This window comes from Cebus imitator, unplaced genomic scaffold (assembly GCF_001604975.1).
Source record: "Cebus imitator isolate Cc_AM_T3 unplaced genomic scaffold, Cebus_imitator-1.0 Scaffold79, whole genome shotgun sequence".
Taxonomy (NCBI): Eukaryota; Metazoa; Chordata; class Mammalia; order Primates; family Cebidae; genus Cebus; species Cebus imitator.
Window position 1 is genome coordinate 3,199,204 of NW_016107394.1, and position 24,782 is coordinate 3,223,985.

A 24,782-nucleotide genomic window follows, 5' to 3' on the forward strand; every position below is an offset into this window, starting at 1 on the left:
TTTTTTGTAGGGATGGGGTCTTCCTATATTGCTCAGGCTGGTCTCAAACTCCTGGGCTCAAGTGATCCTCCCGCCTCAGCCTTCCAAAGTGCTGGGATTACAAGCATGAGCCACTGTGCCCAGCTACTTTTGTTTATTATTGAAGTGACCCCTTCACTTTCCATCTCTGCCATTGAACCCCATGGACCATCACCCTCACACCAATTGTGCAGTCACATGTCCATATAAGACCCTGACAGGGGCACACAGAGACATGGAGGAGTCCACACAGAGAGGACACAGGTCGTGTCACTCATAATCCCACCCCAGGTGCACACACAGACCCACCTAAGCAGGGCAGTGTCCTCACAGCAGGAAGGTCCAGTGGCTCTAAGGAGCTCTCCTTCCCCTTCCCAAAGCACATTCCCCGGAATTATGGAGCCCACCCTGAGCAGCCAGTCCCCAGGGAGCCCTGTGGCTTGGACACTTCCCTTCCAGATGCCTAGGAGGCCTGGGAACTCTGTGGAGCCTTGAGAGGCTCTTCCTTCCAGAAGGGAGGGTCTTTAGGGAACAGGACCTGACCAGAGGAGGCAGGGGAAAGAGAGGAGAGAAGAGAAGGTAGGGGGATGGGAAGAAGATAGAGTCCTCAAATAGGAACAGATGGAGAGACTGAGGCCCCAAGAAGTGAAGTGTCTTGCCCGAGCAAGGTCACTTCCCCAGTAAGTGGCGGAGCCAGGATTTGGGCTTGAGTTCTCTGGCTCCAGAGCCTGCCTTCTTAATCTCTCTACACCAAGAAGTCCCCCTTTTGGAACTTTCATCTTGATGAACTGGGCACCCAAGGAAGGCAGCGGCTGTCAGGGAAATGGATAGCCCATTAGGTTGGGAACATCCTGTACCAGCCCCATGCTTGTGGACTTTGGTGGGGTCAGGAGCATCAGACAGTCTGTCTGGGCCATTTGCCAGGGCTGAGTTCCCAGGGAAGAGGATCTTCTTTGACTCTCGCATTACCTGTGGACGGCATTTTGTTTACCACCTAAACCTTCAGGAAAATCCATGTCACTATCTTGGAACAAAGGAGGCTGAAGAAAGGTAGCCACCACACCAGGTAGGTGGGAGTGGGGAGAGCCGAGCTGTGTGCACCAGGCCAGGGGAGGTGGAGAGGGGCTCTCCCTACTGAGGAGGGGGTACAGTTTAGCAGCTAGGGCCCTGGAGGTGGCTGGTACACCTGGATTCTACTTCTTACCAACCAGGTGACCTCTCTGAGCCTCGGTTTCCTGGTTTGTAAGAAGGGAGAGCAGTAATAATAGAGTTTTTGATGTAGGGCTGCTGTGGGCATTAAAGGAGCCAGGATGTGCAAAGCAATGGTAGGGTGCCTGGCCCCTGAGAACTGTCCAAACAACATTAGTGGTGGGGGCAATTCTGAGATTATGGGCTCCCCAGTGTTCTAGTTTGGGCAGCTCTGGGGCCCAGGCACTCTCTTGACATCAAGATTTAATAGGGTTGTGCCTCCACCCGCAGGAGCCTGATGAGGCCTGCTGCCCCAGAACCGGCATTTCTCCTTCACCACCTGCATCATGCTTGTCATTTCTTTCTCAATTCCTGTCTTCTTGTGTAGACTGTGGTGCCCAGGAGGGCACAGGCCTCTTTCCTTACCTTTAAATCCCCAGCACTGTGCTTGGCATCTAGTAGATGCTCAATAAGTATTTATTGAACAAGTCAGCCAATGAATAAAATAAAAATGCAATTAATTACTCATCCATTAAACCATGTATCTATGCATTCGTTCATGTATTCATGACTGTCATTGATCTGCTCATCCATCAATTTATTATTTATTCATCTATCATGATTCCATCCTTTCATTTGTTCAGCATTGCTGGTTATCCATTCATTTGGCTGTTCATCCCTATGTCTAGCCTTTCTCATCATTGGTCCCATTTGGTCCAGCACCAGCTGCAGGACCAGGTGGCTCCCAGGTGGACCGTACCCAGATGCAGGAGTGTCTGGAGGCAGGTAGTCAGGGTATTGGGATTCCCGCAGAGATGGGAAAGTTGTCAGCAGATTGGGCAAAAGTAGGGAGGGTTAGGTGCTCCCCAGGACTGGTATAGAAAGGCGGTCCCACAGAGCTGGGCCCCCAGCCTGCCTCTCCTGGAGTGAGATGGTACTTATGTAGAACAGAGCCCTTTTTCCACCTTTGTCTCGCCTTCCCTGACTAAGGAGACAGGTGAGAGTGTGGCTCTTTCATGGGAGAAGAGGTGTTTGCGGTGGGGTGTGGAGTATGGAGAGGAGGGCTGGGTAGGCCTTCACCAAGCACCGTGTACACTTAAAAAAACTCTCCTGAGCCACTCTCACTCTATACAATTGCACATACTCCAAAGGAAAATAAAATCAGCACCCACAACAGGAGCTCAGAGGAACAACAGGACCATACCTGCACAGGGGTGCCTTGGCCCGCATGTTGCCCTCACTCCCTACCCCAGCTGACCTCATCCTGAAGGGCTCTGATGCCTGTGCTGTTATGGGGCCCTCCCTGGAAACCCTGACTCAGCGACCAACCCATATGCTCCTGTTCCTTCTCTGCTTCCCTTCACCTCCCCACCTCACCAGTCCCCTTCCATTGCCAAGACAACAGGCTTAGATATCATTAGCCATCCTTAATGAAGCAGCAGCAGCATCAGCAGCAAGCAGTGCCTTTGGCACCAAGTCCCACCGCCTTCTTGGGGAGAGGGCTCCTCAGTGAACTTTGCTTTCTGGGCACTCATATGCCTCTCGATTTCTTGATCTCAGGACCTTGTTCATGCCATCCTCCAGGAAGCCCTTCCTGAATACTTGCCCCTCAAGCAGCAGTGACTCCCTCTGCTGAGCCCTATGAGAGAAGCCTGTGTGTTGTCTGGGAGCTCCTGGAGCCAAAAAGGGTGGACTGATCTCTGCAGGGCCCCATCTCACTAAAGCTAGTGAGGGAATGGATGCACCTCTCTAAATCCTGAGCCGTACACTGCCTCTCAGCCACTCAGAGAAAGCTGATGCCCAGGGTCGTGTAGCTTGAGATAGGGTCAGATGGGGGACGAGGTGCCCTGAGAGAAAGCCAGATGTGGGTTAGGCATCCTTCCTCAGTGACCAAGCAGTGAGGCCAGAGGTGGGGCCCTCAGACCACCGTCTGCATGTGCTGTGGGACCTGGATGTCTGGACTGGATCAAGGGCCTGTCCATCCTCCCTTTCAAGCCACCACTCAGTCAATTGGTCTGGCTGTTCCAGACCCCCTGCATGCCCAGCCCGGGGAGGAGGAAGAGGAGGAGCAGGCTCCACCTGCAGGGAAGCCCACAATCCCTCCAGTTGGGAAGGTAAGAGGCAGAGAGCTGTTTAGGCTGGTCTGCCTCTCAGTCAGTAACTACTGGGCGTGTGGGGAGGAGGGAGGAGGAATTACTGGGGGCTTGCTTATTAAGCCAGCCTGTACTGTGTTCACAGTGTCTTGGCTTACAAAAGGGACAAGGACACTGCCCTCAGGAAGCATATAGTCTCCTGGGAGAAGATGGACCTCAATCTAGTAATTGCTTAAATGTGTATTTAGGAACTGCAATACATGGTTAAGGTGTGGAAAACCGAGAGGCTTTAAGAGCAGAGAGCAGATGCACATGACCTAATCTGAGGATCAGGGAAGGCTTCCCTGAGGAGGTGACATTTGCACTGAAACTAGTCTTTAAGGAAAAGAAAAAGGATTCCTAGGTGAGGGAAAAGGTATGGGCCAAGACCCTGAGGCAGGAGAGAGCATGGTCAGTTTCTGGAAGTTAAAAAGGGAAGTGGCTGGAGCACATCAAGCAAGGAGGTGAGAGGAGCGGACAGATGGGCCTGGCTTGAGCAATAGGGTCAGGATGTCCATTGTACGGGAACCCGGGGAAAGCAGGTTTGGGAGAGGGAGTCAGCTGGGAGCTTGGTGAGTGTGAGAGCGCTCAGCACAATAAAGGCATCAAGTCTCCCAGGGCTGAGGCACAGCTGCAGGGTGCCTCAGAGACTCCCCTGCCCCCGCATCTTGTGGGGTGGGAGCTGGTGCAAAACCAGGTTGCTTGTCCCCACCCCTCAGTCCAGATTAAGTGTGTCTGGGATAAGTTCTGCTGTCACTCTGGGCTTTGAAGCAGCAGGCTGTGAGGATCCTGCTTGGAGACAGTCTAGAGGTGCATAGTCTAGGGATGGGAGCATAGTCTAGGGTTGAGGCGGATGGGCAGGGACAGGACTAGAACCCTCCAAGATGGTTCCAGGTATAGGACACAGGGCAAGCTGCCTTGGCGCAGTGGTAGAGATGATTCGAGGTGGGTCCTTTGATTGATAGTGGCTCTCCTTCAGGCCCAAGAGTGCCTCCCTTGGGTAGAAGACCAGGGATGTGTATGTGTGCACATCTCTCAATGTCCAACCCTGGACACAGTGCCTGTTCCTGCCTGGCAATAGTTGTGTGAACACAGAAGCACTTGTCTGGGTGCAAGGAAGGGTCATGTTCCTGTGTGTCAGGGTTCAGGTCTGTAAGGGACTGTGTTCATGTGGGTGCACTTGGCCCTGACCCCCTGGTGCATAGGGGTCCAGGCCCGAGGGCAGGTTTCGATGAACGTGGCCTATTCTGCCTAGGTGTGTTTGTGCCCCTGTGTGTGACCTGTGCTCCGTGGCTCGTCGGTGGGAAGCTGCTTTCAGCGTGTGCCCGCGCTGGGTATAGGTGTGGACAGAAAGTACATGTCGCCGCCTTTGTTCACGGGTGTGCACCGACTCCTGTCCTGGGGTGAGGAATGGGTCCGCGAGCGGATGCCGCCGCGTGGGGGAAGGGGCAGGTGCGAGGGCAGCCCCGAGCGGGCTTGGGGAGATGGGGCGGCGCGGAGAGGGCGGGGACCCTCCTCCCAACAGCGGCGCTGCGCGCGCCTGGCTCGCCGGGCGCACTCCCAGCGCGGGGGAGGCAACAGCGCCACCGCCTGCCGGGCCGCAGCGCTCAGATCGACGCTGGCACTGACCACCGCGACTGCCGCCGCTGCCAGGCTGGGTCCCTAGGGGCGAGGGTGGGAGGGAGCCCCTGACTCCACGCCGACCCCCGCCCTCGCCGCCACCCCGGCGCCCCCGCCCCGGCGGCGGGCCGGCCGCATGCTACAGATGGTGAAGACCCTGGCCCAGTTCACCATCGCGCTGGAAGACATGCGCGATCTGGGCCCAGCCGCCGCCTCCGGGGAGCCCACCGGGGGCAGCAGCGCTGACGCCGAGGAGCCTGGGGAGGCCCAGGTAAGGGGAGGGGGAGGGGGAGCCAGGGACCTGGGCCGTGGCCTAGAACTCAGCCAACCCAGGAGACAGCGGGGATGGGGTAGGGGGAGGGGAGCCATGGGGCGCGGGGGCTCTCTGTGATGGGGGATGGAGACCAGGAGATTGAAGGTGAAGAACCTGGCAGGCGGTGGTGTGGCTGGCAGGGCGCTGAGGGTCAAGGCCTGGTGGCACTCCGCTTGCAGAGCCGGTCCCTGTAGAAGCCGAGGCTGTTGCTAGGGGTATCCTGGGTCCACAGGCTCAAGAAGGAGAGGTTTTCCCAGCCCTCCTCTTAGGCTTGAGGTGGCCCCGGGTGTATGTGTGTGCTGGGAGGTAGCCCTTGTTGCTCCCCACTGCCATCCTCTCGCTGCTGCTGGGCCTGCTGGCCCTTGGAGGAGTCATGCTGCGGTGGGACCAGCAGCCTCCAGTTCCCAATGGTGTGCGTCCCCCTGGGGGAAGGGAGGCGTCCTGGGGCCGTTTCCCTGTCTTTATGTGTCTCCTGGCCTGGACTCTGTGCCATGCTCCCGGCCCCAGTGGGGGCTGTAATTCTGTCCCCTCCCCATACTGGGCTGTGTCTCTCCACAGCCCAAAGTCTCTGTGCTGGCTTGCCTGGCTTTCAGCTGCATGACCTGGCTGTGTTTGGTGTCTGTGCCGGGTGGTTTGCCTTTATGGCGTCTCTGTGTGTGTATCTGTCTTCACACTGTGCACATCAGGGTCTCAGTCTTTGGGTTGTGCTGCTCCAGACATCCCAGGAGCGGCCCCCTCTGTCTTCCTGCTATATCCCCCAGTGCCCACCTTAGTGCCCGGCATCGAGAAGGGATGGGGCTGGCAAGGGATGAGGGGCGCTGTGGGGAAGCTGGGCCTGCAGGGTTGTCCCGCCCAGAACAGGTGGGCCTGCTGTTCAGGCTGACAGCTGCACTGTCTGCCTCCCACCTCCCCTGTCCACCCCCCAGCCCTGCACACTACACCCATGTCTGGGCACGTGTGGAGGGCTGCTCGTGAAGTGACAGGGAGCTGGCCTTGTTTTCAGTGTCTACCTGACAGCTGAGTGACAGGCTGCTGTGCTCTGCTGTAGGGAGGAAGCTGGGAGAGGCGGGCATTGCAGCGTCAGCCCCCCCCCCCGTGTCACCCCAGCCTCCCGGCATCAGGCCCAGCGCCAGCCCTGCCTCTCAGGAAGCCTCCCTGACCATGACCCTTGTGGTGCCTGCTGGGCCTGACAGGGCCGTGGTGTGGGCGGGGGAGGGTGGCTGAGGGGCCCAGGGCCGAGTCTGGCCTGGCCCCACTGTCAGGGAGCTCCCCATGCCATCTCACTGAGGTGGAGGAAGGGTGGGCACTGGTGACCTGCGGCTTGTGGACAGAGCTGCTCCACCCTACTGTTGCCCTACCTTCACGGTGTTGGGAGGGAGGGATTATTAGTTCCATTTCATGGAAAAGAATGTGGAAACAGGGCCATTAGGTGACCACCACAGCCACACAGCCACTAAGGGCAGCCCTGGGGACCCTGTGGCCCATGGCTGCCCAGTCTAGGTGAGAACTCTGGAGGCTGAGCCCCTAAGAGTCATGAAGTAGCTGAAGAGACCCTGGTCCTTGCTGTGCCACTCACTGGCTGTGTGACCTTGAACAAGTCATGTCACCTTTCCTACATGACTCCTCACCTGTGCAGTGGAAATGGCAACACCTGTGTCACAGAACTGAGTGTGAGGCTGAAGTGAGGCCATGTCTGTGGGGCGCTGAGATGTCCCTGGCGTGGGGTAGGGCAGGATTAGGTATCTGGGCCTGTCTTCAGGAGGCCTTCCTGGCCCCCCCTGCTCTCTCAAGCTCTCCATCCCACAGTGAGCCTGGCTCCCACTGCCTCCTTTTGGAAGCTCCTCTGGTTTTTTAGAGGCCACAGGAGCACCAAAGATAGATGGTCTGCTTGTCTCCGGAGGCTCTGAGGTGCCTTCCCACCTGTCAGAGCCCAGGGCTGGCAAGGGTGGGCTGGCAAGGATGGGGAGAGCCGGCCTCCCCTTCCTCCCTGCACCAGGGGGTATCATTCACACCCCCGCTATGGAGTTCCTAGCATTGGAGCCCACTTTTCTGAGTGTGCTTCATTATAGGACACTGGGGGGGACAGACCTTGCCCCTGAGTCCCTAGTCAGAAGGTGAGGGATCTGGGGTTGGGCATGCCAAAGCAAAGGGGAGCAGTGGCTGGGTCAGGCAAGCTGGACAGGCCTGGGCTCAGGTCCACTAAGACATGGGCCGTGGGCATGGCAGTGACCAGGGCAGCCCCACTGGTTGAGTCCCTACCCTGAGGGACTAGAGGTGGGGACTAAAGGGATGCCACAGACATGGACACCCGGGCATTGCCTCCTGCACAGCGTCTGCTCGAACCAGCAGGCCTTGATGGCAGGAGCCCGAGATAGGGTCCGCAGATGCTCAGGCCAAACCAAGACCTGGGAGGGAGTGGAGAGAGGAGAATAACCCAGAGATTTGGGGCTTGGAGGAGTTAGGGGCCTTGACCAGGATCACTCTAGGGCCTTAGAGAAGTCAGTGAGGATGCTTGGAGTGGAGTCTCTGCCAGAGAAGGGAAGTTGTTGGGGCTGGTGCTATCTGGAAAGGCTTCCTGGAGGTGGGGGTGTCAGGGGAGAGGTGTAGGGACTAGTGGAGAGGAGCAGCAGGTAAGCTCAGTTCCAGGGGCTGAACACAAAGAACGCCCCCTAGACAGGGATGAGGACCCTGTGCCTGGGGGTGTGGGTGCAGAGGCTATGTGACTCCTTGGGGGCTCGGTAATTCAGGTCATCAGATCCATAGGATGGAGGCATCGGTGTCTGGGTTTCCTTTTTCCCCTCCCTAACATGAAGAGAATAATAACATCTACCTCACAAGGTGGCGAAGATTATTGAATAATACATCATGCTTAGAACAGTGCCTGGCGCATAGGGGGGCTTAATGTTTTTAAATGAGAAAATTGGGATCCATCCTTGTCTGAGAGTGGCTGAGCCCTGACACCCCCCAGCTCTGTGACCTTCAGCACTGACTTCCCCTCTCTGGTCCACAGTGTCTTCCTCTGCAGCAGGGTGATGGTGTCTACTCTTAGGGATGATGGGCAGCCCAGCTGGGTGGGCATGTCCCCATAGCACTGAGCCTGAAGGTGGGGTCTTCAGAGTTGGCAGCTTGAGTTGGTGCTGGCCTGGAGGCATCATTCTTTGCAAATGTGAAAGGTTATTGGTTTTTTAAAGAACTTTGTTCAAGAGCCCGTCAGAGGAGCCAAGAAGTGGGTGGGTGGGTGGGGCGGGGGTGGAGGAGTGAGGGCTAATCGTGCAAGGCCATGTGTTTGAAGTACAAGTGCGGGGCAGGGGGTGCAGCTGAGCAAATGCCTGGCAGAGTGGAGGGCCTGGGGGCCTCGGAGGAAGAGCCAGGAGCACTGGGCAGCAGGAGGGAAGGGGCAGGAGGGTAGGGAGAGGGTGTGGGCGGGTTCTCTGGGTGCCACATGGCTGTTGGTGATGGGGTCTGAAGGGACCAAGACCCCTGTTCACCCTCTGCTCCTGTCCCCACAGGACATGCGGAAGCACGTGGCCATGACCCTGCTGGACACAGAGCAGTCATATGTGGAGTCGCTGCGCACCCTGATGCAGGTGGGGCTTGGGCCCACTCCCCTGAGAACGGCCTTTCTGCACCTAGGAGGCTTTCAGATGGGTGTGAGCAAACCCCTTTCATGGACAAAGGGCCGAGGCCAGAGAACTGTGTCCCTGGCACCCATTGCCTTTCTATGCAGAACCTCCCAACAACATGGTCATCCCGGAGAAGGAGGAAGCCCCCTCCTGGGCAGGAGAGAATGCAGAGGGGCCAGGCCACCCCAGGGCAGGTGTCCCTAACCCCACTGTTCTTCCCCATCCCCCTAGCAGCCCTGACCCTGAGCTTAGATCTGTGAACTCCCTCTGGTGTCCCTCTCCATTATATTCATAGACTGGGAATATGAGTTGAATAGAGTTCAGTGTTGAGCACCTGCTGTGTGCAGGCCCTGTTCCAGGTGCAGGAGGCACAGTGATGAATAAGAGAGCCTGGCACATAGTGGGCACTAAGTGAATGCCCACTATGGAATGAATGCTCTGCCACAGGAGCTCACTGTTCTTCTGAGGACACTCTAGAAACATCAAGAGGCACCCACCAGGCCTGGGGTCAGGGAGGTTCCCTGGAGGAGGTGCTCACCCCCACCAAGACCTGTCTTCTCAGCAGCAGGAATGGCACCTTGCAAAGCCAAGTGAGGCCTGGCACATTCAGAGGTCCACGTGGCCAGCACAGAGCACAATGCGCTGGTCCTATAGCACTGCTGTCAGAGTCGGCAGAGGCCACACTGTGGGGGCCTGGAACACCAGCAGAGGGCTTTGAGCAGGGGAGGTGTGTGGCCTGTTTCATGCTTCATGAAGTCTGTCTGACTGCTGGGAAGGTGGGTGGCAGAAGAGGAGGTCAAGGCCATTGAGATCAGGCAAGGATAGAGGTTATAGGAAAGGGGTGCTGGGGACAGACACTCAGGAGGTGGACTGGTCAGGCCAGACTCAGTAACTGGTTGGATGTTGTGAGCAAGGTGGGAAAGCCCAAGGTGATGTCTGGGCTCCTGGCCTTGGAAAGGTGGAGCACAGGGGAGAAGCACCCGTGCACTTACTGGGGCAAGGTGGTGAATTCAGGCCCAGACATGAACCTGGAAAGCCCCATGGCCTGGATGCACACATGGCCTGGGGCCGGATAGAGTGTGGACCTTAGCAGAAGTGGGCCCTGGCAGTCACCTTTGAGGATGAATTTGCCCAAGCCACCTGGGCAGAGTGACAGCAAAGGGTAAAGGTAGAACCTTTACCTTTTGGAAACATTCAGAGCATTCTTACACTCATTCATTCATTCACTCACTCCACAAACCCGCAGTAAGCCCCTGCTGTGCTCCAGGCAGTGTTTTCTGTGCAGGGGCATGAGTGGTCAGGGCCTGTCACCTGGAGCTCAGTCTACAGCAGAGACCGACAGTGACCAGCCAGATATCACACACAGTGACACGTGGTGATGTGAAAGTGGGCACACAGAGTACGTACACGCAACAGGGATACGCCTTAAAAGGAGGGAAATTCTGACATCCTACAAAACAGATGAGCCTGGAAGACACAATGCCAAGTGAAAGAAGCCAGTCTCAAAGGACAGGCACTGTCTGATTTCACTTGCGTGAGGTTCCTGGGGTAGTCAGACTCAGAGATGGAAGGTAGGGTGGTGGGTGCCGGGGGCTGGGTAGGAGGGAATGGGGAGTTACTATTTAATGGGTACAGGGTTGCAGTTTTACAGGATAAAAAGAGTTTTGGAGCTGGTTGGTCACATAGTGTGAATGCATTTAATATCATTGAACTATACCCTTAAAATGGTTAAAATGGTAAATTTTATATTGTATATATTTTACTATAAAAATATATTGCTTTTGCTTGTTGTTTTTAAAAAGTGCATGGGGAGATGAGAACACAAAAGGGGGCCTGCCCTGGTGTTGGGGTCAGGGAGGGCTTCCCTGGGGCTGGGGTATTTAGCTGAGAACTGAAGGGTGGGTAGATTTTGGCAGAGCCTAGAAGGATGGCTCCCGGCAGAAGGTGTGTCAGGGACAAAGGCCAGGAAGCTGGAAGGAACCTAGACCAGCAGAGAACCAGAGGCGGCCGGGTGGCTGCAGGAAGGAAGGCTGCTGGGCATGGAGCTGGGCTTTCCTGTGCATGCAAGGGAGCCATGGGAGGGACGCAGCCAGAAAGCCAGGCAGGAGGTCTGAGGGGGTCCCTTGGTAATAGTTGGAGGCATTAGGGTCAAACAGTCCAGGGTTTAAGTCACTTGCATCCTCACTGGGTGATACTAGCCTAATCACCTCACTTCTCTGAGCCTCAAGTTTGCCTGCAAAATGTAGCTGATCTACCTATCTCCCAGCAAGATTTAAAGGTGATGACGCTGGCTGGGCGCAGTGGCTCACACCTGTAGTCCCAGCACTTTTAGGTCAGGAGTTCAAAACCAGCCTGGCCAACATGGTGAAACCTCATCTCTACTAGAAAAACAAAAATCAGCCGGGTGTGGTGGCAGGTGCCTGTAATCCCAGCTCCTTGGGAGGCTGAGGTAGGAGAATCTCTTGAACCTGGGAGGCGGAGGTTGCAGTGAGCCAAGATTGTGAGCCACTACACTCCAGCCTGGGTGACAGAGTAAGACTCTGTCTCAAAAAAAAAAAAAAAAAAAAGGTGATGATGCCATCCATGCCTGTTCACAGGCAGGAGGCGGGATTGGTGGAGAACTGGGAGCAGGCAGGGCCTGGGCATGTCTTTCTACCTCTGCAGAACCTCCGAGACCCATGCAGGGCTGCACTCAGAAAAGGGTGCAGGACCTGTGGGCGGAGGAAGCCAGAGTGTTGGGTGAGCAAGGCGGAGGTGGACAGGAAGGTGTCATGTGAAGCTGAGGACCATCCCTGGAGGCAGCCCTGGAATGTGGGAGGACTGAGGTCTGGCTCCAGGTCAGGAGCATGACTCTAGAGCCAAGCCACCAGCGTTCAAACGTGGCTCCACTTCATGGCCAGCTGTGTGACCTGGAGCATGTCACATGACCAGTCTCCACCTCAGTTTCCTCATCTGTGGAGAGGGGATAATAATAGACCTGCCTTGAGTGCAGATTATTAGAGAGGTATGTATATAATTTAGCATACTGCCTGCAGCTCTGCAAGCATGGTAAAAAGTTGCATTTAATCTTTGTATTAACCTTGTGAGGCAGATATTATATTATTATTAATACGAAGGAACTTGCCCAGGGTCATCTGTCTAGTGAATGCTATTAGTTGACATTCACTGAGTCAGGCACTGTTCCTGTTCCACTATGTGCCAGGCACTGTTCTGAATGCTTTAAAACAGTGAGTTAATTCATATAAACCGGACGATAAACCCCATTTTACAGATGATGAAACTGAGACACAGAGAAGTAAAGCCACTTGTCCAAGGTCACAGAGTTAGGAAGTGCTACAATCCTGGGTTGAAATCCTGTCATTGTGGCTCTGGGTCCTCCCTGTTACCCACTAGTATACACTGCCTGGAGCACAGTGGTATTCAAATTGAGATTAGATTCCATAGCCCCGGTGTGTTAACTTCCAGTGATCACTGCCATCGCTAATTGATAAGTGTTGTTCCTGCAGGCCAGGTGTTCAAAATGAACAAAGAAGTTAAATAGAAGTTAGGAGTCAGAAGGAGGGAGGGTTTGAAACTAGGTCCTAGGGCTACACCCCTTCCTCAGCGTCACCTTCACCCTCTAAGCCTATTTTCAACTCTCAACACTTGAAGCTAACAAATGCCCCTTTCCCTCAGCACCCTGACCAGGCCCCCTCCCCTTGGGACCCTGATCCCTCTCCTCTTTTTGGTAGCACTCACTGTCTTCAGCATGCTGTATAGTAATTTACATATTTATTGTGCTTCTTTCCTGCCTCTTGCCACTCATGAGTCAACCCCAGAGGGGGTCTCTGCAGTGAGGTGCCCCAGTGCTGAGCTTTGGTGAGTTAATAGGGCATTGACTTATGGCAGGTTCTGTATTGGGCTCTCAGCCATTGTTTTTCCTTTCCTCCTGATGTGTGCCTGCTTCTGTGTGGGTAACCGGGACCCCACGGTGAGTGGTTTAGCTGCTGCCCCTCCTCCTAGTGGGCATCAGGCCCTAACCCAGCCCAGGAGTTGGCTCACCTGTGTGTGGGAGACTGCCTGCCTATCTCCTCACTGTCATCCCGGCCTTTTCAGAATCCCCAGCCAAGAGAGAGGATTCTGTTGAGCTTCACTTTCTCAAGCCTGTTTTACAAAACAAGCCAGATTTTTAAAAATGTTTAATATAAATGTTATTGCAACATCACATATGCTTTTTCAAATAACACCCTCCTGTTTCTTTGGCCTGCAGTTACAGAGTGGGGCCAGTAGAGGGCCACCTCTCCACATGCGCACTGGTCCCTGAGCTGGGCTCTTCCAGCTAGGGGAATATCACTGCATGTAGGGAGTTTTAGTCACAGACTGGCCAGCAGATATGAAAACTGTAAAACAGCGTTCAGGGAGTGTCACTAAGAGCCTCCAGTAACTTCCCATGTGGTCTCGTGGTCTCCCACGACCCCCCTTGCTTTATCTTCACAGCATTATCGCCTTTTAACTGACTACGAGATTTCCACACGTCATCCATTCTGAGACTCACTGTCTTCATATTTTAACATTCCTAAATCAGGGTTCATTCTGTAATTGCTAGCATATCATAATTTAATTGGCAACGAGTTTTTCTTAAAAATAAAATAATGGCCAGGCGCAGTGGCTCACACCTGTAATATCCGCACTTTGGGAGGCCTAGGTGGGCAGATTACTTGAGATCAGGAGTTTGAGACCAGCCTGGCCGACATGGTGAAACTCTGTCTCTACTAAAAATGTAAAAAATTAGTGGCGCACACCTGTAATCCCAGCTACTCGGGAGGCTGAGTCAGGTGAATTGCTTGAACCCAGGAGGCTGAGGTTGCAGTGAGCTGAGATCGCACCACTGCACTCCAGCCTGGGTGACAGAGCAAGACTCCATCATGAGATGAGATGAGTTGAAATGTTTCTTAGATTTGATGAAATACGATTTTTTAAAAAATTTCTTTCATTTGTGTGTTTCATCAGACTAGATCCTAAGATCTATCAGGACAGGCATCATGGTCTTTCTTATTCGCTGCTGTCTCCCAGTTCTTAGAACAGTGCCTGGTACATAGTAAGTGCTCAGTAAATCTTTGCTGAGTTAGGGGTGGGAGGTCTTTCAGGGAGCCCCATCTAGCTTTCCTTATTCCAAGCTGTTTGTTCATGCATTAAACCTCTCCTAAGCACCCTTGCTCCCTCCTGGGCTCAGCAGTGAGGGCATGGGCTTAGGTTTTCACATCTCCCTCCTGGAGCACCTGGTCTCATGAGGGAGATATGGGAAGCAGGGCACTGAGCTGCAGGCCCGGGTGATTCTGTGTGCACTCACACAGGGGCCCTGTGTAGGTGGGGTGGGGGGCAACATCTCTGAGGGAGCACGCACTGACCCTATGGGTCCTTCAGGGCTACATGCAGCCACTGAAGCAGCCAGAGAATTCCGTGCTCTGTGACCCTTCACTGGTGGACGAGATCTTCGACCAGATCCCTGAGCTCCTGGAGCACCACGAGCAATTTCTAGAGCAGGTTCGGCACTGCGTGCAGTCCTGGCATGCCCAGCAGAAGGTGGGAGCTCTGCTCGTCCAGTCGGTGAGTGACCCCGCTGCTTCCAGCCCCCACAAGCACAGGCCCTCCTGGAAGGGCTTGGATGTGGCCATGGACCACCCCCCCCCACTCCCCCCGCACCTGGATACTGACACTGTTCCCAGATCTGGTCCCAGAATTTGGCTCGATGTTAGCACTTATCCCGGCCCCTGGGTGGACCTGAACTTGGACACTCCCCCCCATCCCAGAGCTTAGCCAGACTCTGGCACAGACTCTGACCCCAGCCAGACACTGACTCTGATCCTGGACCCTACCCCACCCCCGGTTGGCACTGATGTGAACCTAATCCTGACCCCAAGCTGGTGCTGATGCTCACTCACACCTCAGATGGATGCTGGTACTGACCTCCACCCCATCTTTACTGGAACCAAAATAACCGTCCTGGTCCTGACCCCAGACTTGGGTAGGATGTTGATGTTGGCTGAGTCTTGACTTTTTCTCCATCAAATATTTTCATCATAATAGCATACCTGTCTGCTAGGCATTATTCTAAATGCGTTGTATCTATAACAGCCCTAGTAGGAGAGTTCAGTGATTACCCTGATTCTAAAGTTGGTGACTAAGACGTAGAGAGATTATTAACCTGATGAAAGTTACAGTTAGGAAGTGGTAGAGGATTCAACTCCAGGAACCCAGTTTCAGTGCCCAGGATTCCCCCATACTGCCTCTCACCACAGGCCAGATTTCCACTGTACACTTGACAAGCTCCCACAACAGTGAGTGAGACCTTAGAAAAGGTATTGACTTCAGAATTCAAAAAGAACATCAAAAGCAAAACCAATAAGCCTTTAATTAAATGCCTGTAAAATATAGCATGCCATTTTCATTCATTGTTAAATTTAGTATTTATAAGAATTTAATTACATTTGAAAAGCTTCCAATTCTGTTTTATTTTGCCAGAATTCCCAAGAATACACCATGGTGACTGGTAAATCATAGCCAAATGCAAACTAAATGTTTCCCATAGCCACATAATTTCAAAAGCAAAATTGTAACAATTCTTCCAAAAATTTTACAAGTGAAAAATTATATCTTTTTCTGTGGGATGTGAGTGTTTCAGTATATTTGCTCTGCTGTGGGGTGGGGCCTTGAACCGTCTTAGAATGTCCCTGCTGACCTGGAAACAGATGGGACCAGACAGGCGTGATGGGGCCCCAGCTTGGATTGAGTGCTGATGTCTCCAGCCCATCATCACCCTTAGTGTCACTAAGCTCAGCCGCCTGCCTGGACCTTGATGCTGACCGTGGACTATGGCGGAAGCCCTGGGGCCCCAGGGACGGGTCAGCACAGGATGCTTCATCCCAAGATAGGAGTGGTTGGTGAGGGCTGGCTTCCTTCCTTCACTGCTTCATGCCTGCCCTGTTGTGTCCAGAGGCAGGGACAGGTGACACCTTAGAAAGACAGGACTCTGGCCAGGCACGGTGGCGCACGCCTGTCATCCCAGTACTTTCGGAGGCCGAGGCAGGTGGATCATGAGGTCAGGAGTTGGAGACCAGCCTGACCAACATGGTGAAACCCTGTCTGTACTAAAAATACAAAAATTACCCAGGTGTGGTGGCGCGCACCTGCAATCCCAGCTACTTGGGAGGCTGAGGCAGGAGAATCGCTTGAACCCGGAAGGCAGAGGTTGCAGTGACCCAAGATCGTGCCACTGCACTCCAGCCTGGGTGACAGAGCGAGACTCCATCTCAAAAAGAAAAAAAAAAGAGACAGGACTCCAAGGGGGACAGAAACACCACTAAAGTGGTCACGTAGCTTATCCACGATACGGTTGAGATGGAAACCCAGGTGTGCTGGTTCCCAGACAAGGCTTCTTACCAATAACCTCCTATTTAGTCCGCCATCAGCATCCAGCAGGTGTTAGCCACCAGCTGTAAGCAGTGAGGGGTGGAAGACAGCCCTGCCCTGAGCTGGGCTTTATACTGTGAGTGGGATGGGAGGACTTGTCCTAGGAGATCAGGAGAAGCCAGAGGCCAGTGTAGCATCAGACAGAGCTCTAGTCAGGGAAAGGAGTACTGCTGAGAGGAGGCAGAACTGGAACACAGCCCTGAGGTGGGGTGAGATGTGGATGAGGAAGGGCATTCCTGGTGGCGGGATGGAATGAGCAAAGGCCAAGTGGCTAGAACAGCCTGTCACTCAGAGAACGGGGAAAGGGAGACCTGCCTGGCTGGATTTTGTGAGGTTGCCCAGTTGGAAATGAGAGAACCAGGTCTGAGCTCACAGGATACATTCAGGTCTACATATATACATACATGAACAGTCATGCCCAGATAAGATGAGCACTCGTGTATACCTGTGTACACATGCACATATGCCTAAACACAATCACACTTAGAGCCACAAGACACATGCCTGATCCTGTAGAGACGGTATCATTTCTAGTTGGAGGGAAAAGATGGTGACTTCTGAATCAGTGAAAACTAGGACAGGGTGAGTTGGGGTGAGGGACACCTTGAGGGTCCCCAACTTGCCTCCTCCTCCACAGTTCTCCAAGGATGTCCTCGTAAACATCTATTCCGCCTATATCGATAACTTCCTCAATGCGAAGGATGCGGTGCGTGTGGCTAAGGAGGCGAGGCCAGCCTTTCTCAAGTTCCTGGAGGTACCGTGGGCTAGGGCAGGGAGATGGAGGTGACTCTTGCCTTGGGCCAGCTTTGAGGGCCCCAGGAATTCCCAGCGTGGGCACCATAGCCTCAGCCAGTGGGCCAGCCTCTGCTCTTAGGCTGAGCTGGAGGGGCTTGCTGGGGACCTGTTCCTGGACATAGTCTTCCTGGTAGGCCATTCCTCACACAGTGACCATCCATCCACCCCACTTTGGGTTTCAGCAAAGCATGCGTGAGAACAAGGAGAAGCAGGCGCTGTCTGACCTCATGATCAAGCCCGTGCAGCGGATCCCACGCTATGAGCTTCTGGTGAAGGTGGGCATGGAGCTGGGTGGGCAAATGGGCAAGGCCTGGAAGCATGGGGAGATACAAGGAGGTCTGAGGCCCCTGCCTGGTTGAGCCTGACGTCAGGGTCCACAGGGGTCAGGTAGGAAAGAAAGTTCTCTTTGGTGTCTACCCATAGTCCCTCCTGCTTCAGCAGTCTGGGACCCCAAGGGTAGCTAAGCAGGCAGGTCTGGTCCCCATTCCCACCCCAGGACCTCCTGAAGCATACACCTGAGGACCACCCAGACCACCCACTCCTGCTGGAGGCACAGCGGAACATCAAGCAGGTGGCTGAGCGCATCAACAAGGGTGTGCGGAGTGCCGAGGAGGCAGAGCGGCACGCCCGTGTGCTGCAGGAGATAGAGGCTCACATCGAGGGCATGGAGGATGTGCGTGTGCCCTACCCCACCCCACCCCGCCCACATCTGTGTCCACTTGTGGCCACCTGGAATCGTGGCTGTGTCCATGTCCGGAACCACAGTGTGTTTGCATCCGTGTCTGCCATGTATCTACCTGTCTGTGTTCTTCCACGTCTGTCTCTGACCTTGGGTCCCGTGGCCTGGCAGCACAAGGGTGTTGGGAGGGTGGGCAGCATGCTGCTTCCATTGGTCTGGCCCATAGAGTGGAGCCGAGGGGTCACTGGGATGTGTGGAGGGGATAGGGATTAATAACTGGCCTTTATAAGACTCCTTGTCCCTCCTGTCCCACAGCTCCAGGCCCCTCTGCGGCGGTTCCTGAGACAGGAGATGGTCATTGAAGTGGTAAGAAGTGTCCCAGTGTCTGCCCAACTGTTCCCATGTCCTCACTTTGTCCTCTCTTCTGCTCACACCCTCTACCTGCAGGTCTCCCTGCTCTTTACCCCGAGGGGAGCCCTGGTCGAGTCCCCGCTCTGCTCTGACTCTCTGGGCAGCTGAGGAAGAGCCCTTACTCTCCCTGGGTTCTAGTGTTCCCTTGGGCACTGTGGGCAGGTGGGTGGGCCTCTGGACTGTGTCCACCCAGCCTGAATTCTGCCTTGGGTTCCACAGAAGGCGATCAGTGGCAAGAAGGACCGGTCCCTCTTCCTGTTCACGGACCTCATTGTCTGCACCACTCTGAAGCGAAAGTCAGGCTCCCTGCGGCGCAGCTCCATGAGCCTGTGAGTGGCTGGAGTGGGGTTAGGGTGGTGCCAGCAGGGGGAGCATTTGTCCTTCTCTGAGCCCCACTCCCCGGCCCTGGCCAGAGCGCCCCATTGGCTCTCCGCAGGTACACGGCAGCCAGTGTCATTGACACAGCCAGCAAGTACAAGATGCTATGGAAGCTGCCGCTGGAAGACGCAGACATCATCAAAGGTGAGTTTGATGCTAGGGGTTCTAAGTGTTGGTGTCTTCCTCTGAGAAGCCTTCCTGGAGGGTCTGAGCTGCAGCCAGTGTGGCTGCCTGTCCAGCTGTTTTTCCACTTTCAGGCCTGGCTTTCTCATCCAGTGCAAGGGGGCACCCACAGAGCCAGACAATCCGTCTATGCACGCCGCCTTCCAGCTGAGCGGGGACCTAGGCTGGCAGCGGGGGCTGGGCGGGGGTGGTTCACAGAGAGCAGCGTCACTGTAATTAGCCATTGATTCATCTGTGCAAACCCATTTGAGTGCCTAATATTAGATGATGTTGCTCTGTCTGGTTCAGTGGTTTTGCACACGGGGAACAGACACTCGTTTGAGTTACTGCAAGCGAGGGTCGATTGGAGCCATCCATGTTGTTTGGGCTGAGACTGTCGGGAGCTGAGGCAGCTTCCAGGAGCCACTCCTCCTGCGGCGTCTGTCTTTCTCCCCCTCTTGCTGAGTTGGCCCTGTTCTCACTGCTCTTAGCCTTCTCCGCTTCCTCCTAACTCCCATGATCAGACCAAGGCCGGCTCCAGGCTCAGCTGGAGGGGAGCTCACCTGGAGTTGGCCCTCAGGGTAATGGAGGGGCTCACCTGGCTCCTTGGTGAGCCCAGGCCTGCCCCACTATGCAGGAGTACCAGCTGATTATTACTGTAATTGGTCTAAGTCAATAGAATCACCACTTTTAAGCTAGGTGCCCACTCATGGTCCAGGCAGCTGTGGGCAAGAGTTGGGCAGGGTCATATGAAAGAAAACATGGCTGCCTAGGTGGTGAGGGTTGGGGTGGGACAGTTACTTCAAAAAGAGATCGGCTTCGTCTCTTCAGGCTGCTCTAACAAAAATACCACAGACTGGGCAGTTTATAAACAAGGAATGAATTGCTCATAGGTTGGGAGGCTGGGAAGGCCAAGATCAGGGGCCCGTGCCTCACAGAGGGTACCTTCTATGTGTCCTCACTTGGTGGAAGGGGCGAACAAGCTCCTCAGTCCCCTTTATCAGGGCACAAATCTCATTCACAATGCCTCCGCCCTCATGATCAGGTCACCTCTCAAAGGTCAACCTTTTTTTTTTTTTTTTTGAGACAGAGTCTTGCTCTGTCGCCCAGACTGGAGTGCTTAATCTTGGCTCACTGGCACTTCCGCCTCCCGGGTTCAAGCGATTTTCCTGGCTCAGCCTCCCAAGTAGCTGGGACATGTACCATCACACCTGGCTAATTTTTGTATTTTTAGTAGAGACAGGGTTTCACCATGTTGGCCAGGCTGGTCTCAAACTCCTGACCTCAGGTGATCCATCCACCTGGGCCACCTCCCAAAAGTCCACCTCTTAATACCAACACACTCAGAATTCTATTTCAAACTGTGAGTGTTGAGGGGACACAAACATTCAGGCAACAGCAGAGCCGTTTCCAGCCTCGGCCTGGCAGGAAACCCTACTGCCATCCACTCAGCACACACTCATCTTCCCGTAGACATGTTGAGACTTCTCTGAGCCTCCCTGTCCAGCGTGATTCCATCTTACAGTTCCCAAGTGTGCCCTCCCCTCCTAAGCAGGCTGCCTCTTGCTGCCACGGGGTTCCTGGTCACAGGGCCATTTCAGACAGGACTTGCCAGTCTCAGGATCCATGTCTCTAGTGCTGTCATGACCCATCCAGCACTCTTTTACCATTCTGCAACCTGTAACAAATACTAAATGTATATACACCAATAACACACTCAGTAAACTAAATCGGAGGAAAACAGGAAAAGAAACTCATTTAGGAAAAAGCAAAAAGAAATTTCTTTTCCCTTGATTTCAAGATGCATTTGTCCTGGCCCAAGGGCGGAGGGACAGCTTCATTTATGGACCACTGGTCCAGAGTGTGTGTCCCAAGCCTTGGGTTGGGGGTGGCAGGCCGTCTGCAGGACTAGCGGCTTGGCAATGTTCAGGTATGGGATAGGACCACAGAAACCCAGAGCTCTGAACATTGCCCCCTCCTTTGTGGGGGATGAGTCTCTTGGTCAGCACATTTGACTGCCTGGGGCTCTGCCTGCTCTGCCACCGCCCCCATGGGAGGCTGCAGCACCGAAGCAGTTCCGTGTCAGCCCGAGCCTGTGTATCACAGAGCCAGCCACCGTTTCATACTCCGTGCTCTCCCAGGAATTCTCCATGGGCCTGATATTCTGCGCCACGTGGCTCTGAATCAGGCCCAGAGCCCAGCTCGCAGGCCTAGGGTTCCTCTGGGAGCTGCCTATTAACTTTGTTCCCAAGAGCCTGGGGTTTCTATGCTCTTAGTGTGTCAGGCCTCTCCCCATGCCCAGCTGCAGGCTGTGCATTGAGGGAAAGAGAGTCAGCCCCAGCTTGACCTTGTCTGTCTCTGTATCTATCCATGGCCTTCCTCTGTCCCTACTAGGGGCATCCCAAGCCACCAATCGGGAGAACATCCAGAAGGCCATCAGCCGTCTTGATGAGGACCTCACCACCCTGGGCCAAATGAGCAAGCTCTCTGAGAGCCTGGGTTTCCCCCACCAGGTCTGTGTCCTCTGCCTGTGGCTGGGGAGCCAGGGGGTGGGGGACTCTTGACCCTATCTGAGGGAGAGACAGCCCTGACATTTCCCTGAGGGAAGAGATGTCCCTTCCCCTCACCTGAAGGGAAAAATTGCAGCCTCCCCGAATATGGGGGAAGTAACATGCTCCAGGTCTGAGGGTGGAGACATAGCTGCATCCCCATCCAAGGGTAACAGAGGGCCCATCCCTCATCTGTCAGAGGAATCTAGGCCCCCTCTTGGTCTGAGGGAGGAGATAGTCCCACTCGCTGTCTGAGGAGAGAGGCAGGTCCCCACACATTCTCAAGGGCAGGTGCAGGCTGTGGTGAGATGCTGGGGCCTGAGGCCTGGGCCCTCCTCCTTACAGAGCCTGGATGACGTGCTGCGGGACCTCTCGGCTGCCATGCACCGGGACCTGTCCGAGAAGCAGGCGCTGTGCTACGCACTTTCCTTCCCTCCAACCAAGCTGGAGCTATGCGCCACTCGGCCCGAAGGCACCGACTCATACATCTTTGAGTTTCCCCACCCTGACGCCCGCCTTGGCTTTGAACAGGCATTCGATGAGGCCAAGAGGAAGCTGGGTAAGCCAAGGCACATGCTAGCCCTCTCCTAGAGCCTCCAAGCAGGAGGTCAGAGCCATTTCTCGGCTTTCTGTGACTTCAGGAGCCAGAACCACAGTGCCCTGTGCACCAGCTCCACCTGGTGGGGAGGGGGACCGAGGCTTCTGCAGTGAAACATCAGAACGAATAATAGCTGTGGCCTTCCTGGCAGGGAGAGGATTCCATGGATAGGGTCTCACTGTCTGCTGGGCCTGCCCCATAGTGGGCACAGATAGCCAAGACCCTCCCCATACTCTCCCTACACACACTCTGAGCAGGGCTGCATCAGGGGAAGCTATTGATCAGGGTTCTTGGCTTAGAAGATCCATAGAGACCTCTGGGTCTAACCCCAAGACAATACACATGGGAAGAGATTGAGGCCAGGAGCAACTGCCTTATTCTAGTGTGGCTGGGATCAGGCCTCCCCTAGAGAGACGCTGAGGGGGCAAGGGAGGAAGGAGAATGCGGCAAGGGCAGGACCAGGGCGAGATGGGATACTATGTTAAGCAGGGTCTCTCTGTCCGTCCATCTCCACTACAGCATCCAGCAAAAGCTGTCTAGACCCTGAGTTCCTGAAGGCCATCCCCATCATGAAAACCCGCAGTGGCATGCAGGTATGTCTGCATCTGGGTCACATGGGTGCATGTTTTCAAAGTCAGCAGGTGTTCGTGAATTTTTGTTTTGTGTATGACATTGTGTAGATGCCTTGAACATTGCTGTTGTTCCTTATGTCTTGGAGAATTCAGCTGTCTGTGTGTGGATGCTGCATATGTATTACATGTATATGGGTATGCTTCATGCATGTCTGTATCTGTGCATGTGAACAAAGGCTATATGGATGTTGGGAAGTTGCTTCATTTATGTGCTTGTATGAGCTGCATACATATGTACAGAGATTACCAGCATCACATTTTATATGCATGTATCCACTATTACAGCCGGGGATATGTGTGTGTACATGTAGGCATGATGCCTGTATCCCATAGGCATAAGTGCATTTGACGTGTAAAGGGTCACGTGGGCACGGCACGGTGGCTTACATCTCTAATTCCAATACTTTGTGAGGGCAAGTTTAGAGGATCGCATGAACCCAAAAGTTCAAGACCAGGCTAGGCAAGACCCTATCTCTACAAAAAATTTAAAAATTATCCACATGTGGTGGCGCGCCCCTATAGTCCCAGTTACTCAGGAGGCTGAGGTGGGATGATTGCTTGAGCCGGGGAGGTCAAGGTTGCAGTGAGCCATGGTCACACCACTGCATTCCAGTCTGGGTGACAGAGCAAGAACCTATCACACACACACAAAAGTGTCCTGTGCCACATGTACGTGTACACCTGTAAAGGGGTAAAGGGGTATATAGGGGCATCCATACACACCCATGCAGGCCCGCCTCCCTTCATTCTGCTGGGGTTTCCCAGGAGTGGGGAAAGTTGGCAGCAGTTCCTCCATTCACCTCCTGTACACTGGTGCCTCCTGCAGTTCTCCTGCGCGGCCCCCACCCTGAACAGCTGCCCGGAGCCCTCGCCTGAGGTGTGGGTGTGCAACAGCGATGGCTACGTGGGCCAGGTGTGCCTGCTGAGCCTGCGCGCCGAGCCAGACGTGGAGGCCTGCATTGCCGTCTGCTCCGCCCGCATCCTTTGCATCGGGGCGGTGCCCGGGCTGCAGCGTCGCTGCCACCGGTGAGGCCTGGGTGGCGGGGTGGACGGGATCCAGACCCTGTCCCAGCACAGAGTGAGGCCGCCCCGGTGCTGTTGTGGGCGGGGTCGGTGGGCGTGTCCGCTAGCAGGGCCACATCTGGCTCGTAGCAGCTCTCATCCTCAATCCCTCTTCTCGCAGGGAGCCTCCTCCATCGCTGAGGTGTCCTCCAGAGACGGCACAGGAGCCCGCCGGGCCAGAACTGGATGTCGAGGCCGCGGCAGATGAGGAAGCCGCGACACTCGCGGAGCCAGGGCCGCAGCCCTGCCTTCATATCTCCATTGCAGGCTCGGGCTTGGAGATGGCTCAGGGCCCCACCGAGGGTGACCCCCGCCCAGAGCTGGTGCCCTTTGACAGTGACTCTGATGATGAGTCTTCGCCCAGCCCCTCGGGGACGCTGCAGAGCCAGGCCAGCCGGTCCACCATCTCCTCCAGCTTTGGCAGTGAGCTTTGGCCATCTCCTCCAACTTGGCGCTGGCAGGCAGGGTGGACTGCCCAGAGGAGGGGGCGAGGAGGGACTAGTGTAGGGAAAGGCATGGTGTCAGACCTCAGGATTTTAGCACACAGAACAGTGATGGCAGGGGCTGTGACACCGAGGACCGAGAGGACGGTGGGACAGTCAGGCAGGATTATGAAGACCCTGGAGCACTCACCTAAGGAAGATAGGGCTGGTGGAGTGGGGACCCTCCACCCTCCAGTGTGGCCGCTGGGTCCAAGGGGCCAGGCGAGATCAAGGATTCTGTTGTTCTGAGCTGTCAGTGAGCAGGGCAGCAGGCCAGAGCAGATGCAGAGGCCTTGGGAATGGGGAGGACAGCTTTGAGAGGCCTTCTGGAGGGGCATGGCCAAGAGGGATGCATGGCCTAGAAAGATACCAGGTCCCAGGCCTGGCGGAGCGGGATGAAGACAGAGACCTTTGTCTCCCTCAGATGAGGAGACCCCGAGTTCCAAGGAGGCCACAGCAGAGACTACCAGCTCAGAGGAGGAGCAGGAGCCTGGCTTCCTGCCACTGTCTGGTTCCTTCGGGCCTGGCGGTCCCTGTGGCACCAGCCCAATGGATGGGAGAGCCCTTCGCCGCTCCAGCCGAGGCTCCTTCACCCGGGGCAGCCTTGAGGACCTGCTGAGTGTCGACCCTGAGGCCTACCAGAGCTCCGTGTGGCTGGGCACTGAGGATGGCTGGTAGGGACAGGGGAGGG

General features: G+C 55.0%; 1 protein-coding gene across 1 annotated transcript in view; it reads left to right on the forward strand.

Annotated features, from left to right (window-relative positions):
• Positions 1-24,782, forward strand: part of ARHGEF17 (Rho guanine nucleotide exchange factor 17) — a 61,178-nt gene that overhangs the window by 30,312 nt on the left and 6,084 nt on the right. The window contains exons 2-15 of the mRNA XM_017532941.2: positions 8,781-8,858; positions 14,298-14,480; positions 16,981-17,097; positions 17,321-17,413; positions 17,635-17,811; positions 18,133-18,183; positions 18,448-18,557; positions 18,665-18,750; positions 21,163-21,281; positions 21,663-21,876; positions 22,435-22,508; positions 23,374-23,573; positions 23,731-24,032; positions 24,516-24,765. Coding sequence (XP_017388430.1) covers positions 8,781-8,858; positions 14,298-14,480; positions 16,981-17,097; positions 17,321-17,413; positions 17,635-17,811; positions 18,133-18,183; positions 18,448-18,557; positions 18,665-18,750; positions 21,163-21,281; positions 21,663-21,876; positions 22,435-22,508; positions 23,374-23,573; positions 23,731-24,032; positions 24,516-24,765 — 2,054 coding nt within the window. The remainder of the gene's footprint in view (positions 1-8,780; positions 8,859-14,297; positions 14,481-16,980; positions 17,098-17,320; positions 17,414-17,634; positions 17,812-18,132; positions 18,184-18,447; positions 18,558-18,664; positions 18,751-21,162; positions 21,282-21,662; positions 21,877-22,434; positions 22,509-23,373; positions 23,574-23,730; positions 24,033-24,515; positions 24,766-24,782) is intronic.